Raw genomic sequence first — 19,482 nt, 5'->3', positions numbered from 1 at the left:
ATATTTAAAAAAAATTTACGAGACGATATGGAAAACAAGAGAAACAAAACTGTAGCTTTAGAGGGAATGTTGTCGTACGTCGAATACCTACTTCAAGGAGATTACAATGACCTATGTAATAAGTGTGTTTATAACAAGTAAAAGTGATATTGAATTAAATTATATATTAAATTAACGTACATATGAGTACGTATATAATAAGAAAAATTAATCCGATCGCGTTTTAAAGAAGAAAAGAAAGAAAAAAGAAAGAAGACCGAAAGATTAATTCAAGAACGTAGGAAATAATATCATTGATCACATTATTAAAAAAAAAAAGGGCAGAAAAAATATAGAATGCAACGTCGAGTCGAGATGTTAGACAAAAAATTTCATTCGAATATTGAATTAGAGAATAGAAACGATCGTAATAATGTTAAAAAATTATATTAAAAAATATCCTAAGTGTGCGAAGAATAATAAAATTCTATTATTATGAAATATTTAGGTATAGAAAATGATTACCGATCACGTTTCTAGAGGTGGGCTACTCGAAAATAAAGGAGAGCATCTTTCGAAGGATCTATTCTTTCCGACATTTTGTTTAGGGGATCGATGGGACACCTACGCCTTTCTTAGTCACACGTCGCTAAGGAAGTAATCCTCGCGCGATTCCACGGGTGATTTCCTACCCTATTGGGTGGTCCTATAGGTTCGATGATCCTAATCCTGGCGTGCATTATGACCACCACGATTCTCCAGGACCATGGAACTCCTTTGTCGTTGACACCGTCCGAAAAAAAAAATAAAAAAAATAAAAGAGAATAAAAAAGAGAAAAAAATCCGACCTCGTACGTCTCTTCTTCTTACTGTCCTTTAGAAATTCAAAATCAAAGAGGGAGCAACGTTAACAGTTGGGCGTGAAAATGATCCACGATTTGTCACCCTTGTACTCGATCATTATACTTCTCTCAAAAAAAAATCAACAATTCGATTTGTTCGAATTCACGTTCGTGTTTTTCGATCGAATTCATTGATCTCGTTTTTATTCTTATCTTTTTTCTTTTTTTTTTTTTTTTTTTTTTTTAATACGAAATTCTAATATTATCTTATTACAACGAGTCAATTCTAATGTCGTTTCAATTCGAGTCAATTCTAATATCCTTGGAAATTATTGAAAATTCTTAATTTCTATTCCGGATCGTATCAATTTTTTTGAACTTCTTAAATCCAGCTGAAAGTCGAATTCGATTTGAAAAGTAGAAGGAAAAAACGAAGAGAAAATTTCGCTCTAGAATCTCGTAATATCATTTTCTTCGATATAAATCTTCGAATAAACATTACGTCGAATCATAATTATAAGATCGAAAACGTAGGTGTTTTCGACGTCACGCGGCCACGTGGCCAACAAGTTCTTGCGATGTTTCTCTTCGGCAACGCGCCTTTCAACGGCTAAGTGAGCCAAATGGGAGGGTCGGAGAGCATCGTGGTCAGGGATTTTACCTGACTTTCACTTAACACTCTAACTCCACGCAGGCAGGCCCTTGTCTGGTTCTCTATGCATCGCCGGTGCATCGCTACTCGTTCCTTACACGTCATTGCATTATGCGTTCGTACGCCGACTCGTATTTGCTTTCTTCGAGTTGCACGATCGATTCTAACGTTCTAACGGTTTATTATGCCATAGGATATCAGTGTCCTAATGCCGTACCATACAAATCACACGTTTTTATTCTCTATAAAAATGACTTCTTTTTTTACCATTTTTATTTTGCCTTTTCTCATTTTTTTCAGCTTTTCTATTTTTTTCTCCGTCTTAGAAAATTTCCTTTACCGACAAAGATTTTTTCTATCTTTTCAAAGATTGACCCCCATGTTTCCAGTACGTAACCGATAGGACATTGTAATATTTGCTTTAGATAAGGAAACAGGTGGGGCACAGAGTGGACAGTGCCGCTATTTCATCTCCGAGACGTATTTGTCCGTTCGTCCGGTTCTCGTTTCTTTTTATTTTTTCTTTTTTTTTTTTTTGCCTCTATCCCTGCCCCTCCCCCTCCTCCTCCTCCGACACCCAACTCTGACTCCCGACACCACCACGTCACCTTTTTATTTTTCGTTTGTTCAACGATAAGAACCGTACTACTCGACGACGAGAGGAAAAAAAAAGGATGTCTTCTCAGACGCGGCCTTCGAAGTATGTATTTCTTTCCTAGCCGCATAAAGTCGTCTTGATTTACGGTCTTTATGAATCCTTCGTGGAAACGATCGATAAGTCGTGTCTCTCTTTGGGAAATTTTTTCCTCTTTTCTTTCTTTTTTTTTTTTTATTCTTTGTTTTTCTATGAAATCAAACGAAAACTAAACGGCATTGCTCACGACAATTTTTATCGTTCGTGAACGATCATAACAATTTATGAAATCAAAAATATGGACGATCTATGGATCTACCGATTGATTCGTCTCTATTCTTTCTTTTATTTTCTTTTAAAATCGTAAAAATAAATCTTCCGAAGTTACGAATTTCGAAGTAAATCTACGAGACTCTACGTTTCGATGATAGTTCGTACGATCAAGAGAGAGAGAGAGAGAGAGAGAGAGGGAGAGAGATATCGATAGCTTATCGTTTCGCTCAATCAACGTAATATCTGTCTCTCGTGGACGCACGAAGGAGCAGTTTCGAAAATCACATCCTCCTTCGATATAAAGCAAGAGAAAGAGAAAGATATATAGATAGATAGAGAGAGAGAGAAAGAGAGAGTGCTATGAGCACGAGCTTATACATAGGAATATCGCGTTCGCTTCACGATCGGCTTATGGCTATCGATCTCCATTATGCGAGTTGATTGGCTTGGAGTAGAGCTGCTTATTCGCCAATGGCCATATACATATCAGAACTAGTCACGTGCAAGCGTTACTCGTTTCGATGATCCTGTTGTTTCACGATAATATATCTATCTCTTTTTTCCTTCCGAAAATTTTTATCTATAGAGTTGGTCATAAATACAATTCGAACGATCGGAGATAGAACGTTACTACCGACAAAAAGAAACGAGAACAAAAAAAACGAGAAAAATATAAAAAAAAAAAAAAAAAGAAAAGAAAAGAAACAAAAATAAATCTTCGAGAGTTCCTACCGAATAGAATAAAAAAATATATATATACGAATAAAAAAAAAAAAAAAAACAGAAAAAAGAAAAAAAAAAGGAAAAAGAAAAGAACAAGAGAAAAAGAGAAACAATATGGGTCACCGGTAATCATAAAAAGATCGATAGGACAAGAGCTAAACGTTCTTTCTTGCGTCGTCGAACAACCGATTTTGACGATCACGAGGAGAAAAGCTGACCGTGATTTTTGTGTTACACTCGGTGGAACCCGATAAGAAGACGATCATTTGTTAGGTGTCCTAGACGAAGTCATTGTTTCGAGACGTTTCGATCGATAACAACCACTACCACTAGCACCACCAGTACCACCATCACCATCACCACCCCCGTCGCTCCAACCTCTTCCTCTTTCATCCCCCTTCCCGCCTTCTACCCCACCGGTACATTATTGTTTTCGTCGTCGACGACCCTGCCTGTACACTCTGTTAAAAGAAGACATCGCGATATCTATGGCAGGTTGAATCTATAGAGTCCCTTATTCTTTGTCGAGCTCATCCTTTTTTCCTTAGACACTCACTCATACACACAAACACATACACGTATGTACATATACTTCCTCCTTCAGAAATATTCTTTATCTACCTTAAGAAAAACATTTTCTATATTCTCATTGCTTCCGTATTCGAAATTAACGAATAAAAGAGAAAATCAATGTGTCCTCCTCGTCTAGTTTTCAATCAAACCTCGTGTTCTACAGAAGCCAACAGAAGAACGGAAGCAACAGAAGCAACAAACCAGATCCACGTTCTCCGATACAAGGCCTCGACATAGAGCGAGAGAAAGAAAGAGAGAGAGAGAGAGAGAGAGAGAGAGAGAGAGAAAATCCAACGATGTACCCATACATATAACTTCTTCTTGGTTAGGCTCACGTCTCACGAGAAAATCCCAATCATCGTTCTAATTACGATGAGAAAAGAGATCCTATCGTACGATAGTATGTAAGTAAGTAACTAAGTAAGTAAGTACTACGTGTCTATGTATGTATGTATCCTCCTTTAAAATGGCCACGAAGTTGAAATCGCTACGAACTACGATCTTAAAGTTTACCCGGACGTTTACCATAGTTCTCGAACTATGAAACCGGACGGAATTTCCTTCTTCTCTGTTAATATCTCGCGTAGCCCGCCTATTTTCCCTCTAAGCTCTAAAGATCTTAGAACGGAATCGAGCGCAGGTGCTTTCTACGATAAACATCGGCACGAGAAGAAGGAGAGGAAAAAAGAGGAAAAAGAAGAAGAAGAGAAGGAGGAGGAGGAGGAGGAGGAGGAGAAGGAGGAAGAAGAAGAAGAGTGAGGAGAGGGGAGAGAAGAGGAGTGTTGTACGGGGAGCGTCGAGACGCCCGAAACGTTTCGTTCTCGATCCCACGAGCTGCGAGATATCGAGAGACGTCGTCTATGGAATCGGGTCTCACCATACTACAACAAACGATACGCGACTATCGAAAGAAAAAGAGAGAGAGATGTATGCTTAGGGACGCGTCTAAGGTGCGCGGAGGTGGCCGATAAGTCACGGCTAGAAGGCAGGCCACGGGAGTAGCGGACGGTACAAGTTGCCGCTGCTCTTCTACTATATGTGTTAGAGAGAAAGAAAGAGAGATAGGAGAGAGGAGAGAGAGAGAGAGAATGATGGTGATACGCAAGAAGGTAAAAGAGAAAGAGAAAGAGAAAGAGAGAGAGATGCAACGAGGGACTCGTGCAGCACGTGTACGTGTTGCTATATGTGTACATGCATATATGTTAGAGAGAGAAAGAGAATGAACGACGATAATACGCAAGAAAGGTGAAAGAGAGAAAGAGAGAGAGAGAGAAAGAGATGCAACGAGGGACCCACGCTCGTGCAGCACGTGCATGCACGCGTACGTGTTCGCTCGTCCTCGCTCGTGTTAGTGTGCTTGCGCCAAGATATCGCGCTTTGCCGGCCATATAGGCTAGGTCGACGGTATATACATGGGAACCAATGCTAAGACGGGAAGAGGAGGGAGAGGGAGAGGGGTGGAGAAGGAGGAGGAGGGGAAGGGGGGTAAAAAAGTCTCTGCGATGAGGCCGAAAAAATGAATTCGTGCGCATCCCGTGCCCACACATCTAACTTTCACTTCGGCTCTCGGGATCGGGCAGCCAGTCCTCGCCAACAGCAGCTTCAGCTTCGCGCTCTTCTCCTCCTCCTCCTTCTTCTCTTCCTCTTCTTCTTCTTCTTCTTCTTCTTCTTCTTCTTCTTCTTCTTCTTTTTCTTTTTCTTCTTCGTCTCTTTCTTCTTCTTATGTTTCTTCGTTCTTCTCATCGAGACCGCGCAATTCCGCGAGAGATACGTCCGACGCGTTGAGACTGAACCGTTCAAACACACATTCGCCAACTCGTCGTTTCGTTCTAACGAGAGAGAGAAAGAGAGAGAGAGAGAGAGAGAGAGAGAGAGAGAGAGAGAGAGAGAGAAAGAGTGAACCTTCTCTAATGTGAACCTTCTTCCGGCTTTAACTTTGCTTTTTAAAAATGACTACACGTACATACATATGTATTCATGTATTTATGTATGTATGTATGTATGTATTTACGAATGAATGAACGAATCTATGTATGGATGTATCTATATATATGTATTGATGAGAGAATTAAAGGGATTTTCCTTTTTCGGACCCGTTTGCAAGTTCTAGGTTTTTCTAATTTCTTTTTTATTTTTTATTTATTAATTTTTTTATTTCAATCATCCGACAAAAACGAATGTTATATTCGTGATTGGGAATATTATCTATATTATATTCAGGATTTATATTTTTCAATGAATTGTCGTTTTTTAATACATGCAAATAATATCTTGAAATATATTTTATTAATTTTTCTAAACATTCTTGAATATCGTGAATAGCGATTAGTGTACTATAAAAATTATCTTAGGTTATTCCGTTTCTTTTCTGCTCTTTTTTGTTTTCTTTTCATAATTTTTTTCTTCTGTACATCTCTCTCCTTTGTAATGGATCCAGGCTCTCATTCTGAGAAGTAACATTTTCGATATTTTCAGAATCAAGAAGAAAAAAAGAAGTATTCATCATTAGAAAGAATAATATAAAAATTATCTTATAATTAATATTAATATAATTAATATTATTATTCTATCCTTTCGTTTCTTTTTCTGTTTTCTTTTTACACATTTCTGATTCATTACTATTCCTTTTTTAATATTATCTAGATCAATGTTTTACATCAACGAAGATCGTATTTAAGAATCTATTGATAATGATATTTTAAATCGTATTATTTCTTTTGGAAATTTATCCTTGAACTATCTCAGTGCGAAGTTTTAGAAAATCATAAAACAAATAAGAGAGTGGGTAATGGAGCGATCGAAATCGATAGGGTGCAAAAGGGTCTCCGATCCGATTGGAGGGAATATAGCCGGCTGACTTGACATTTTGGTAAACGACGTGGACGTGTGTTGGTAAGCAGCTCGCGGTGAATACGGTGATATTTGCACCGAGATTTGTACACCATACCGCGGCATCCTTGAACATGGAGCCGCGTTGCAAATCTCGGGCAGCACTGATATATCGCGCATCCGTATATACTCGATAACGATCTCGTCGTTTCGGTAACGATTCGAAATGTAACTCCGTTATAGGAGAGCAAACGGTTTCCTCTCGATACCTATATCTCTCTTTCTCTTTCTTTATGGATACACGTGAGAGAATCGAAAGATCCTCCGTCTTTCTCTTACACCTTTTATTTTCTTCCCTTATATTTTTTATCTCCAGATTTCAAAATATCACATTTTCAAAGTTTCACATTTTACATTGTATTTAGAGGATGGGACAAGTTTCTATTAATTAATAAATAATTAGAATTTAGATTACGTCGAAAAAAAAATTTGTTTTTCCTTTTCAAGCGTATCTTTCCAAAACGTTGAGATATCGAAATTCTATATTTCACAAAATAATTATTATTCTTTTATGTGTTTCAATCATGACGTCTTTGTACGTCTTAATTCGCTTCCTTATTTACGAAAAATTGGAAATTTCGATAACTTCCAAAGATGTGCGATAAGTGTTAGAGATTAGCAAAGAAAAAAAAAAAGAACGAATCTATTTACTGTTGCTTAAGTTAGTACTAAACAAGTAATGTAAGTAATTCGATCGTTCTCGCCGTTAATAAGAACGTTAAGGCGTCGAAAGAGAGCAAAGTCTTAGCGTAATCGATGTTCCGTTCGTGTTTGCGGAGTAATTGATAGTAATACGAGGGAGTAACGTGTAAACCACCGAGAGAGCTAAGCGTCCTCATTAGATACGTGCTTTTACGGCCTGGAGATAAAAGCCGAACGAGCATGAAACGTAGAACCGGCGCTTCGACGCCGTTCTCCTTAGAAACGCTCGTCGTGTATGTGTTACGTGTTACAAACAAAAAAAAAGAAGCAACAAAAAAGAACAGAAAAAAGGGAGAGAAAAGAAAGGAAGAAAACAAAAGTTGTTTCATGAAAATAGGATCTATGTAAAGATCGTATAATTTATTTATAACGTCATCTATTGTGGAGATACTTTCGAGTCACATACTTATCTGTGTTAATAATCTGTCTTTTCTAAGTATTTATTTATTTTTTTTTAAGTATTCACTATGTTTGATCGTATTTTATAAAAAGAGAATGAATTGTTCTAAGAATAACTTTTATATATATATATATATATATATATATATATACATATATATATATATAGTCATTCAAGTTATTCATCGAATAAAGAATATAACAAAACGAGTAATTGATCTTTTTAATATCGGACTAATATAAAATGAAATGGGACATTATATACGTAAAGTGATACCGTAAATCTTAAAATACAAGAAAAAAATATTTTTATTAAAGAAGGATAATTTATTTTAATCTAATAAAAATAAATTTCTAATGACAGTAAATTTTGTTTAGAAGAATGAAGTTATACATTTATACATATACATTTATATATATATTAAGCTATGTTAATACTAAGTTTATATTAAGTTACACATATGTATGCGTGTTGTGTATGTGTATAAATATATATATATATATATATACATAGTGGATTAGGAAATAAAAAAAAAAAAAATAAGAGGAAAAAATAAAGAGAATGCCGGTGAAAATTTCGTAAACTAAAAATTTGTCATGTTTATTTGCGTTAGCCAGTGGCTTGCGCCTGACCAGCAGTTACAACAGAAATCCGTCTTTTGTCGGTCGACAAGAGAACTGAGCGAACAAGAGAGAAAGACAGACATAAAAATAGATACAGAGAGAGAGAGAGAGAGAGAGAGAGAGAGAGAGAAAGAGAGAGAGAGAGAGAGAAAGATAAAAAAACATTAAAAAAAAAAAAAGAAAAATCAGAGAAAAAGAAGTCGGCGAAACCGCTAAGAGTGCAATCTGAATACCGCTTTGCATCGTCACGATTCGGCGGGAGCCGAAGTCACACGACGACGTTCAGATTCGTTCTTAGGATAGTAGAGAGGAAGGTGAATGATAGAAAGAGAGAGAATGAGACCGATGGTTTGCCTCGGGTAACGACGCCCGCGCAATTTTCATTAAACATTGTGATTTCGTGTAATGTGCTTTGGCGATTTTTTTCAGCCGGCGCTGCCAACGACAACGAAGACGACGACGACAACGACGACGAAGACGACGACGAGGATGACGACGAAGACGACGACGAAGAAGAAGAAGAAGGCGAAGAAGACGACAGCGACGCTCTTTTGCTTCCTACTTCTATTATTCTCCCGGTTTAAGAGACACGGGCTTCTCTCTACGTCACTACTCTTCTCTTCCTTCACCTCCTCCACCTCCTCCACCTCCTCCTCTTTCTCCTCCTGTTCTCCATTTCTCCTTTTGCTCCCTAGAACGGAGGACAAAGGCAGCGTTGCGGAGACAGAAGTCGTTCTCTTCGATAAAGATTCCAGAAAACAATTTTCCATTCGTCTCGGCCGTGCTGACCGCAGGCTTCCTTCCTGCTTTTCGCGCAAGCGAGCGAGAAGGAGAGAGATAGAGAGAGAGAGAGAGAGAGAGAGAGAGAGAGAGAGAAGAAGGAGAAAGAGGGACGGTGTGTCCCTTTTGATGATGAACCGATTACGATCCACGATTATTCTCTTTCTCTCTAGTCGAAATTGAAATTCCTTTTGAATATTTCGTTGAAGAGTAATGTATAAACTGATTTTCGACGTTCTTAACGAGAAGGAGAAATAAAGAAAATAAAAGGGGGGATGTTAAGAAGAGAAAGAAGAAAAGATAGATAGAAAGAAAGAGATAAAAAAAAAGAAAGAAAGAAAGAAAGTTCGAGTGACCCAGTTTTCTTTTTCATCGAGAAAATCATGAGATTAGTGATCGTCGATCATATTTTTTTTTTCTTAACTCACTTGCTTCTCTCCTCCCCTCGTCTCTTTTGCACTATTCGAGTTTTCACCCCATTTTACCCACTCTTTTCTCTCTCTCTCTCTCTCTCTCTCTCTCTTTTTCTTAATTTACCAACCGGCTCGTGGTAACGAGAGTCTCGGTAATTAGCCATTCGCCAATACGTAGAACGAAAAAGTGTAGTTCAGCTAGCTAGCTAGCTAGCTAGCTTAGCTAACTACCTACTCTCTTAAAACTGTGTCGTGCTTCTTACCAATAGCGTCTTACCAATAACATCTATCCATATATCTATCCTACGTATATTATAAAAAATGCAAGAAAGAAAGCGAGAAAGAAAGAAAGAGAGAGAGAGAGAGAAGGAAAATTAAAAAAAAAAAGTAAGGAAAGAAAGAAGAAAATGAAAAAAGAAAGAAAGAAAGAAAGAAAAAGGAAATAAACAAATAAAAAGAAAACAAAAAAAAAAGGATCGAAAGAAAAAGAGAGAGCTATCGCGTATCGATAAATTTGCCGAAGAGTCGTCTCTATGCCGGCTGAAGAGAGGCCGGCGCGGCGTCGACGTGCGGTCGAAGGAGTCGAGGAAGAGAAATGGCGACGATGGAGGAAAAGGAGGAGGAGGAGGAGGAGGAGGAGGAGGAAGAGGTGATAGTTGGATGAAAAAGGATGAAGGATAAGAGAAGGAGGAGAGCGAGAAACAGAGAAAGAGATAGAGAGATAGAGAGAGAGAGAGAGAGAGAGAGAGAGAGGGTGCGGAGTGGGGTTAAGGGGGTGTACGGGGGTAACGGGGCAGAGGAAGGGGGAGGGAAAGGGGAGGTTGGTAGTGCATGCAGATGAATAGCTCGCAGAAACCGTGAGACTCTACGGTTGCCCTATATATCGGGAGCAGAGAGCCGGCTATGGAGTACCTTAGGAGAGCGAGGCCGAAGCCACGATTCGCTCACGACTCTCGTCGTGTGTTGTGTGTCGCACCGCACCGTCCTCGTCGTCTTTTAAGAGGACTCGCGGAGGAGTCTAAACTCGACTCCGCGGACGTTTTAAGAGACATAGAGCTACGGACGACAACGACGACGACGACGACGACGACGATGGAGGCGGCAGCGGCAGCGTAGTCCGACTCTTTTGCTTTTTTCTATCTTAGTTGCTCCTGTGTTACTATAGTAGATATAGGGAGAAGATCGAGAAAAAGAGAGAGAGAGAGAGAGAGAAGAAAGGGCAGAGTATTCTATATATCGAAGAAGAAGAAAAATAAAAGGGTAAAAGAAAATAGAGAGAGAGAGAGAAAAGAAAAAAAAAGATGGCATCGTGCATGACCGTGTGGCTGAGCGGTTAACCGTACCGATGAACTTTCGTCGGGGCAAACGAGTGCCTGACCCTTCCTCCTTTACTCCCTCTTCTTTCTCCTCTTCTTCTTCTTCTTCTTCTTCTTCTTCTACTTCTTCGTATTCTTCTATTTCTTTTTCTTCTTCTTCTTCTTCTTCTTCTTCTTCTTCTTCTTCTTCTTCTTCTTCTTCTTCTTCTTCTTCTTCTTCTTCTTCTTCTTCGACATTTTCTCTTTCTCTTTCTCTTTCTTTCTTCTGCTCCTTCTTCTTTTACCTACGGTCACTTCTATTCGATGTGATCGCGTACGCATACGCTATATCTTAAGAAGGGATAATAACGACGTTCCTTCATATTACAATCGCTCGTGATTTCTATTAGCGCTTTAGCCTTTTTGATATAATACAAAATGAAATAAGAGATTAAGGAGGAAGAAAAGGTGGAGTGAAGGAGTAAGATAGGTGGAGGTGGTAAAAATGAAGGTGGAGGTGGAGGAGGAGGAGGAGGAGGAGAAGAAGAAGAAGAAGAAGAAGAAGAAGAATGATAGTTGAAAGAGAAGATAACGAAGTATCTTCTTACTTACTACCATACGATGCCCTCCTTATGGCCACACGTACATACCTATATCCGTCGTACTATATACGAACTAAATTGCCATACGGTAGTCGTAGATCTTCTCCGTCTGAAGGGATCTCGAAAGATCGAAAGAGCTACTGAACTTTCCACGAGAAGAAACGAGAGAGAAAGAGAGAGAGAGAGGAGGTAGGGGGAAGTGGGGGGGACCTGCTTACTTGCGTTCACTGTCCGCACGATAGTTTCACGGAATTCTTTGATCAATGATAATCGAGCGAAAGAGTATTTCGAAAGTGTTCAGAATCCGTGAGATCGAGAGAAAATGTATTAAGAAGTTTTCGTTCGTTTTATTCTCTATTTGTCCTTGGCTTATAATATTATCCATGATATAATGATGGATCATTGTCCGTAATGATGACCGTTGTCCATAATGGAAACCGTCCTCTATGTATATATATATATATATATATATATATATATATATATATATACATATATATTTCTATAGACACGTATACTACTGCTATGCCGCATGAAAAACCATGAATTCTTAATGTTACGTTCGTAGTAGTGCGTGTGCAGTGGCTAGAACGGACAACACCATCATCGAGACGACCACCTACGACACGACGAGCGAAACCTTCGCCGTAGGTGCATCGAGAGAGGTCGTGCCGAAGGTGGCCCAGCGTCGAGGATCGTGCGAATGCGGCCTAAGCCCCGGAGCGGAGGCCTGCTGCCGAGTGAAAAGACCAACGTTATACTGGAAGGATGCCGGAAGAGAGAGAAAGAGAGATATATATATATAGAAAGAGAGAGAGAGAGAGAGAGAGAGAGAGAGACCTTTATAGACGTTAGTCTCCTATAGCTTTCGATATATCGGACGCGATGAGATCGAAGGGTCGAAAGTTGTTATTGTTCACACGTAGATCGAGCTTCCTTGATCTTTATTGTTTCTGAATTCGTTGCTTTTCGATAAAACTAGGAAAAGTATTTGTAAGAGAAAGTTACAAGTCTAGAATAGAGTTGGTTAGCTATCGCAGATATTATTTATCATGTGGCCCAATTATTTTGTAAAGTGAGTAAATTAAAAGAAAGATAAATCAATTAAAACAAAGGGGGAAAGAAAATAAAAAAAGTAATAAAAAAAGTGAACGAAACATCTCGTAGGTATGCACGAACAGTTGGAAGGAATGAAATATCTTAAGAAGGAAGTTAATGTTTATCTTAGGTATTTCAATAACGAAGGAAACAAGTAGGTAAAAGATCAGCGAATAGAAAGATAGAAAAAGAGGAAGCATGGGGTTGGTTAGCGTGTCCGATCGATCAGTATTGGCGGTTTTTGCGCTACCCATATGTCATAGTCGAGTCTGTTAGAGAACATGCCGTAGCATAGAGACTCCAGCTTTGACCCTGTCCATTCATGATATGTGGCAGAAAAATTTTTCGGTGGGTGGTTGGTCTCGTCGACCACTCCCCTTATCCTCTTCGTATATCCTATGTATATTATATATATAGATACATATATACATACATACACACATACACATACGTATACATATATGTATCTTATCCTATTTTCTCTTTCCTTTGGGTCCGTCCTCTTCATTGGCGATTCAAATCAGTTGGTGTCTACTCAGCGAACATTATACTATAGTACTTCCTGTATAGGGCTTTGCTAAAGGATCGAAGAAAAAGATAAAATTAGGTAGTTTCTTAGGTACGTCGTTACGTCATCATCGATTGAAAAGGTCTGAAGTCATCGACGTTCGAATTCGGTTCCTTCTTGATGGGACAATGGTTAAAGAGAGAAAGAGAAAAAGAAAGAAAGAGAGAGAGAGAGAAAGAGAGAGAAAGAATGAACGAACGAGGCTCGTGCTCGAAGAAAGACAAGGACGAGGAGGGGTAAAGAGTGGAAAGGAATAAAGGAGTACGTGGGTGCAGCGCCGCGCACCACACAGCTAGAAAGTGTCCCGGAGCAAGAAGAAAAAAAAAGAGTCCGGGTCAGTTTGAATAATTTTGACCACACCTCTCGTCAAAGCAATACACGAGCGTATGAATACATACATTTAAATGTTCTCGCTTGGTCGAGAAAGTATTGTCCGAATTTTTTTTCTCTCTTTTTTCTCTCTTTTTTTTTTTAAGTAGATTCACTCCTCGAGGAGAAACGTCTCGACAATATCGTATAAACCCCTATTCTTTTTTCTTTCTGACCGATACTTTTCGACTACACCCTCTTCTTCTTCTTCTTCGTTTTTGTTTTCTTTTTCTTTCTTTTCCTTTTTTTTTATACCCTTCATTTATATATTCGTCATTCGCCAAAAGAGTATCATTATTCAAATTTCATTTTAAACGAGGGATAATTTTAAGAAAGGCCGAGGGATGGTTCTTTTATTTTTGGATTTCTTTCTTTCTTTTTTTTGTTATCTATCTTTCTTTCTTTCTTTTTTTTTTCGAGTTAGGAGATAAGTCTTAAGCGTTACGATAAGAGAACGTAGTAAAGGAGACAAATTTTTATCATCCGATTTCGGACAAACTGTTTCATTCGACGTTATACCGTTAAGATCTAGGCTTAACTAGTCGGCGCGATTTGAATATAAGAGCATAGAGAAGGAAAGAAAAAAAGAAACAAATAGAAAATAAAAGAGAGAGAGAGAGACGAGTCATAGGGGTCAAACGATGTCTCCTCGGATATATCTACTTCGAATACATTGATACCACGTAACTACACACCTTTGTGAACGTAAACACACACACACACACACACACACAAAGAAATCGATCGTGAAAGATCATGCAATAATCATGTGTAAGGATAATCGTCTTCTCTCTTTCTTTTCCCTACTACTTGTCTATATCGTTGAAGAACGTGGAGGTTTAAAGGGGAACTACGAATTGCTAATAACAATCCTAATTACCATTAAGAAGAAGATTAGCGATAACTACACGATTGCTAATGCGTTGATAAATTCGAATGAATAGTATTGTATTTAGGACTTAGAGAAATACTCTTGATCTCATCCCTGTTATGTATATAATGAAATCTAGTTATCGTTGAGATAATGAGAAAGAAACAGAGAGACAAAGAGAGGGAGAAAAAGAGAGAGAGAGAAAGATAGAGAAGGTTTCAATGTGATGTTGTTATAATGATATTAAAGGCCTATCAACATCCTAGACCTAAATCGAGCAAAAAGAAGTCGTGTCTCTCTCTCTCTCTCTCTCTCTCTCTCTCTCTTTCTCCCATTTTAATAATAAACGAAACGTTCGATTTGAATTCGTGAACACGAGTTAGGACAAGTACTCAGACACGAGGTATATTTTGTAAACGCGACTGTGTCTCTTGTAACAAGAGGTCTCTCACTGACGCGGCGTTTGCCTCTCTTTTGTTCGGCCCGATGCGCATTCCGATTGGTGGGTGTGAATCGACGTTACGTAGCATGTAAAAGTGCGTGCTGGCCGTGTCTCTTGCCTCGTACGTTTCTCTCTCTCTCTCTCTCTCTCTCTCTCTCTCTCTCTCTCTATTTCTCTCTTTATTTCTCTCTTTCTTTATCTCTTTATATATCTTTCTCTCTATCTCTGTCTTTTCGGCAACCTTCGTTTGAAATGCAAAATCTCAGATTATTTGGAAATAGATCATGAGTCGTCTTTTTCTTTTTTTTCTCTCTCTTTTTTTTCTCTCTCTCTCTCTTTCTCTTTTCTTCTCTTTTTGTCTATCTCTTTCCTTTCTACTTAATAGAAGAGATCGTAAGGACAAAGGCTAATAACGACGTAACAATGCTATTTCGTAATAGAAACGACGACGACGACGACGACGACGAGGACGATGTCGTTGGTTGCTTCAGGTCCAGACTCTTCCTGCCTAAAAATTTTATACGAGACAATGGAGACTCAGGTGGGCGAATAATTAACGGAAAACGTAAACCGAGTCGTTCATAATGTAGCTCGCAACCCGACGGATCGGTATACATACTTACACACTTGTATATAGATACATTATTTAACACTTACCAAACCGTCTGGTTTACCTATACATGGGAATTAAGTTTTGTACGTGTTCGTTTTACTTATTATTTATGAATAATTTATGAACTATAATATATGAACTATTATAACTATATATATATATATATATATATATGTATATAATGATTTATAAGTATATAAAAACTTATAAAGATCAACGGATGTTAACGTATTTACTAACAATTTTTTTTTAACGTATACGTATATATAACAATTTATAAAAAGTACACGATAATAGATTTTAGTTTGAAACGTAGCGTTGAAAGATCTACGAATACGACGTAGTATGAGTATGCGAATATATTTGAAGGGTTTGTAATGATCAACGAGCACGTACGAACATAATTTGATTGACACTTATAATGATCCATGATTACACTTATAGAATATATTCGAACATTTATCAAGATCCATGAGCATATTACGAACGCATTATTAACGATTTATAAAAAGAAAAAAAAAAATCAATGAAAACTTACTTAAAAATCTTAGTACGTGCGTACACACAAACACACACACACGTGTCTTAAGTGAACTTTAGAATAATAAAGATAGACCAGATACAAAACTACCTACTTACTTATATACTTACATATACATGATTCAATAAGAATTATGATAAAAAAAATTGTGCAGAATAAAGAAGAAGTAAAGAACGTGGTAGTCATCGAAACGATGAATATTTCGAATTCTTTGGTAGCTTCTGCGTTAGTAGTCGAAGAGAGCGAGACAGACAGACGGACAGAGAGAGAGAGAGAGAGAGAGAGAGAGAGAGAGAGAGAGAGAGAGAGAGAGAAAGAGAAAAAAAGAAAAAGAAAAAGAGAATGCTCGAGGATATTTTCGACGCGTTATTTTGACTTTCGGAGCACGGGCCGAGCGAAGAGACATTATCGGTGACATTTGTCCGCAGGCTTCGAGCTTGCATGCCGGACAAAACATGTTCCGGTCCGGTAGGATGACCCTAACGCCGCGCCTTTTGTCGAGCGAAAGGTATCCCAGCCGACCCGACGTGTCTTTGTCATTATATAACGCTATTGTGGCCACACTTGCCCGGCGTGGAAGTCGACTATACCTTTGCATATTATTAAAATGACGATGATTGTCATTTTTCTCCCCTCTGTTCCCTCGACACCTCATCCACCACCATCTCCTCCTTCTTCTTCTCCTCCTCCTCCTCCTTCTCCTCCTCCTCTTACTTTTTCTCCTCTTCTTGCTTCTACTTCTCCTCCTTCTCCTCCTCTTTTATTCCCTCCTCCTATCTTCTTTCGACGACGTTCGTTCTCCAACTAAACACTGAAGTAGAGGATCATGGAATTTTGTTCTTATATTTTCTTTTTTGTCTGTTTTCTGTTTCCTTTCTTTTATGTATTCGCCGAATTCTCTATCGGTTTGTTTGTTTATTTTTCTCCTCTCTTTCTCTTCCTCGGTCTCTGTATCCCCTGTATCTCTGTTTCTTCATTCTTGTTTTGTTTTCGATCTTTTTTGTTTATTTCTTCTCGTCTCTATTATCGATCGGTAATATTATTAAAAGTATATATACGTATATGTGTGTATATGTTTGTGTGTTAATTGGATAAATAAGTGAATTATTTTATATTTATTTCTATCTATTTCTTTTTATTTACTCTTTTATATATATTATTCTTTAATATCTATCTATCTATCTATCTATCTATCTATCTATCTATCTATCTATCTATCTTTTTTTTAGATCTTCACATCGATCAGTATTATTATAAAATGCATATATGTATATATATATATATATATACGCATATATTAATCGGATAAATAAATGAATTATTTTATTTTATATTTCTCTCTCTCTCTCTCTCTCTTTCTCATTTTTTTCTCTTTCTCTATTCATTCATTTATATTACTATCTATCTATCTATCCTTCTTCTTATTACTCCAACACTTGTACGAGATTTACCATCTACCTTTCTCTTCCCTTTCTTCCTTCTCTTTTCTTCGTTTCTCTTACTTTCAACAAGTCGAAGGAAGGCTACGAGTCTCCGTTTCCTTTGCTTGCTGCAATATAACATATATATACATACATATATATCTACACAAAATTACTAAAGACGTATAAGCCTGCAAACGTGAGCCGATGGCTCGTGCAGAGTAAGTAAGTGCATGTACAATGCAAGAGGTACGATAATCGTAACTTTAGTCGACGATTACATTTAAAATATATCTATAGTAATCAAAAAAAAGAGGCGAAGGAGGAGGGAGAGACTTAGAAAATTTCGTTCATTATTATCTTCGTCATTTCCTTATTATACATATACATACATTCATATATCTTGAGTATATCGATTCTTGTACGATTAAAAAAAAAAAAAAAAAAAAAAGAAAAAAGAAGTAGGCGTAGAAAATGAAAATGGAGAAAGGATAAGAGATAAAACAAAAAGAAAGAAAAGAAAAGAAAAGAAGAAGAAAAAAAGAAAAGGAAAAGAAAACAAATTCATATGATATCGATGACGAAGTAACGGCCTCGGTGACGCAACCATAACGATTCTTCTCTTTTGGGTACCGTTTGGTTGACACCTCTCATCGTTTCTTCGGTAAATTCGATACACCTGCGTGCCAATTGTTTTGACATGTGTCCCCATTGTAGCCTTGGCTCTTTCCAACCAGCTCGGGAACAACGACAACGACAATGACACAACGACGATGATGACAACGACGACGAAAACGACGACAACGACGAGGACGAGGACGAGGACGAGGACGAAAAGAGACTCGCGCATTCCGGGGACCCGTTCTCGACCTCCTCCGCGCGTGTCACAACGACGTCATGCGGGTCGTACAGTCCGAGATCGAAAAAAGACAAAAAGAATTGAAAAGAAAGAAGAAAAAGAAAAAGGAGACCAAAAATAAAAAAAGAAAAAGAAGGAGACAAAAAATAAGAAAAGAAAGAAGGAACGAGAGAAATGAGAAATGAGAAATGATGGGGTAAAGAAGGTGGAAAGGGGGAATAAGGAGGGTACCAAGAGGTCGACGACGATTCAATTTTCTGATTAGAAAACTTAACGATGAGACCTTCTCGAATTTCGTTCCAATTTTTTTCCTTCTCCTTTTTTTTTTTTTTTTTTTTTTTTTTCTTTCGATTCGATCAACATATACACTTAAACACGCACGATCGATCTTCCTTCTATTTTTCTAAGATCTTTTAATAAATATCGCATCGATGTTTGAATAAGTGACGAATTGTTAGTGCTAAGGAATAATTATTATTTAAGAAATTTACGAAATTTGCGATTATTGCATGTCCCAAAATTATCGTTTAATAAATGAATTGTACGAACGGATAGATACATATGTATCAATGTTGCTGTGATATTAAGATATAATTATGTAATGTTTATGTGATATAAAAAATATTAGAAAAAGAAAATTATATGTGTAAGAAATATTTATGTAATAAACGATGCTATTTATAAGATTTGAATTCTCGAATCGAATGGATTGAACGGATCGGATCGTTTTGCGTTACGTGTTAATATTATAAACCTCTCCTACGTTGACCACCGAAAGAGGAATCTCTTTATTTTTAGGTGCGTCCACCAAGAGACATCCACATTTCTCTCGGCGGGATATAACGACTACCAACGGAGAAAGTTATGGCTTTTCCATTGTCTCTCGACCATAACCGACGTGTCGTCTCCTCGACACGAAGCACCTACGTGTAAAATATTAAACAACACGGAAGATGATGTTTCTTGATCGAACCTTCAAACGATTTTATTACGATCGTACAAATTCAAAAAGAAACAAGAAAGATCGAATAAAAAGCGAAAAGGAGAGAAGAAAAAAAAAAGAAAGAAAAAATGAGAAAGACAAAAAAAATTTCAATGAAGAAAAAAATGAGAGAGAGAGAGAGAGAGAGAGAGAGAGAGAGAGAGAGAGAGAGAGAATGAAAAAAAAAAAATAAATAAATAAAAATAAAAATAAAAAAGAATAAAAAAAGAACCAAGACAAAGTCCCCATCGTAACGGAGAACCTTTTTTTCGTGATCTTTTATTGCCAAGACTGTACAGGTGGTCAGTTGCCTCAACAAGACCCGCATATCGTACTGG

The 19,482-nt window shown here is 37.7% G+C and overlaps 1 protein-coding gene across 1 annotated transcript in view; it reads left to right on the top strand.

Moving 5' to 3' along the window:
• Positions 1-19,158, top strand: part of LOC122634277 — a 99,311-nt gene extending 80,153 nt beyond the window's left edge. Inside the window, exon 3 of the mRNA XM_043823066.1 lies at positions 18,961-19,158. Coding sequence (XP_043679001.1) covers positions 18,961-19,129 — 169 coding nt within the window. The 3' untranslated portion in view covers positions 19,130-19,158. The remainder of the gene's footprint in view (positions 1-18,960) is intronic.
• The last annotated feature ends 324 nt before the right edge of the window (positions 19,159-19,482 follow it).

The sequence above is a fragment of the Vespula pensylvanica genome, chromosome 14 (assembly GCF_014466175.1).
Source record: "Vespula pensylvanica isolate Volc-1 chromosome 14, ASM1446617v1, whole genome shotgun sequence".
NCBI lineage: Eukaryota > Metazoa > Arthropoda > Insecta > Hymenoptera > Vespidae > Vespula > Vespula pensylvanica.
Note: the sequence above shows the minus strand (reverse complement) of the source record. Positions and strands in the feature narration are given on the sequence as shown.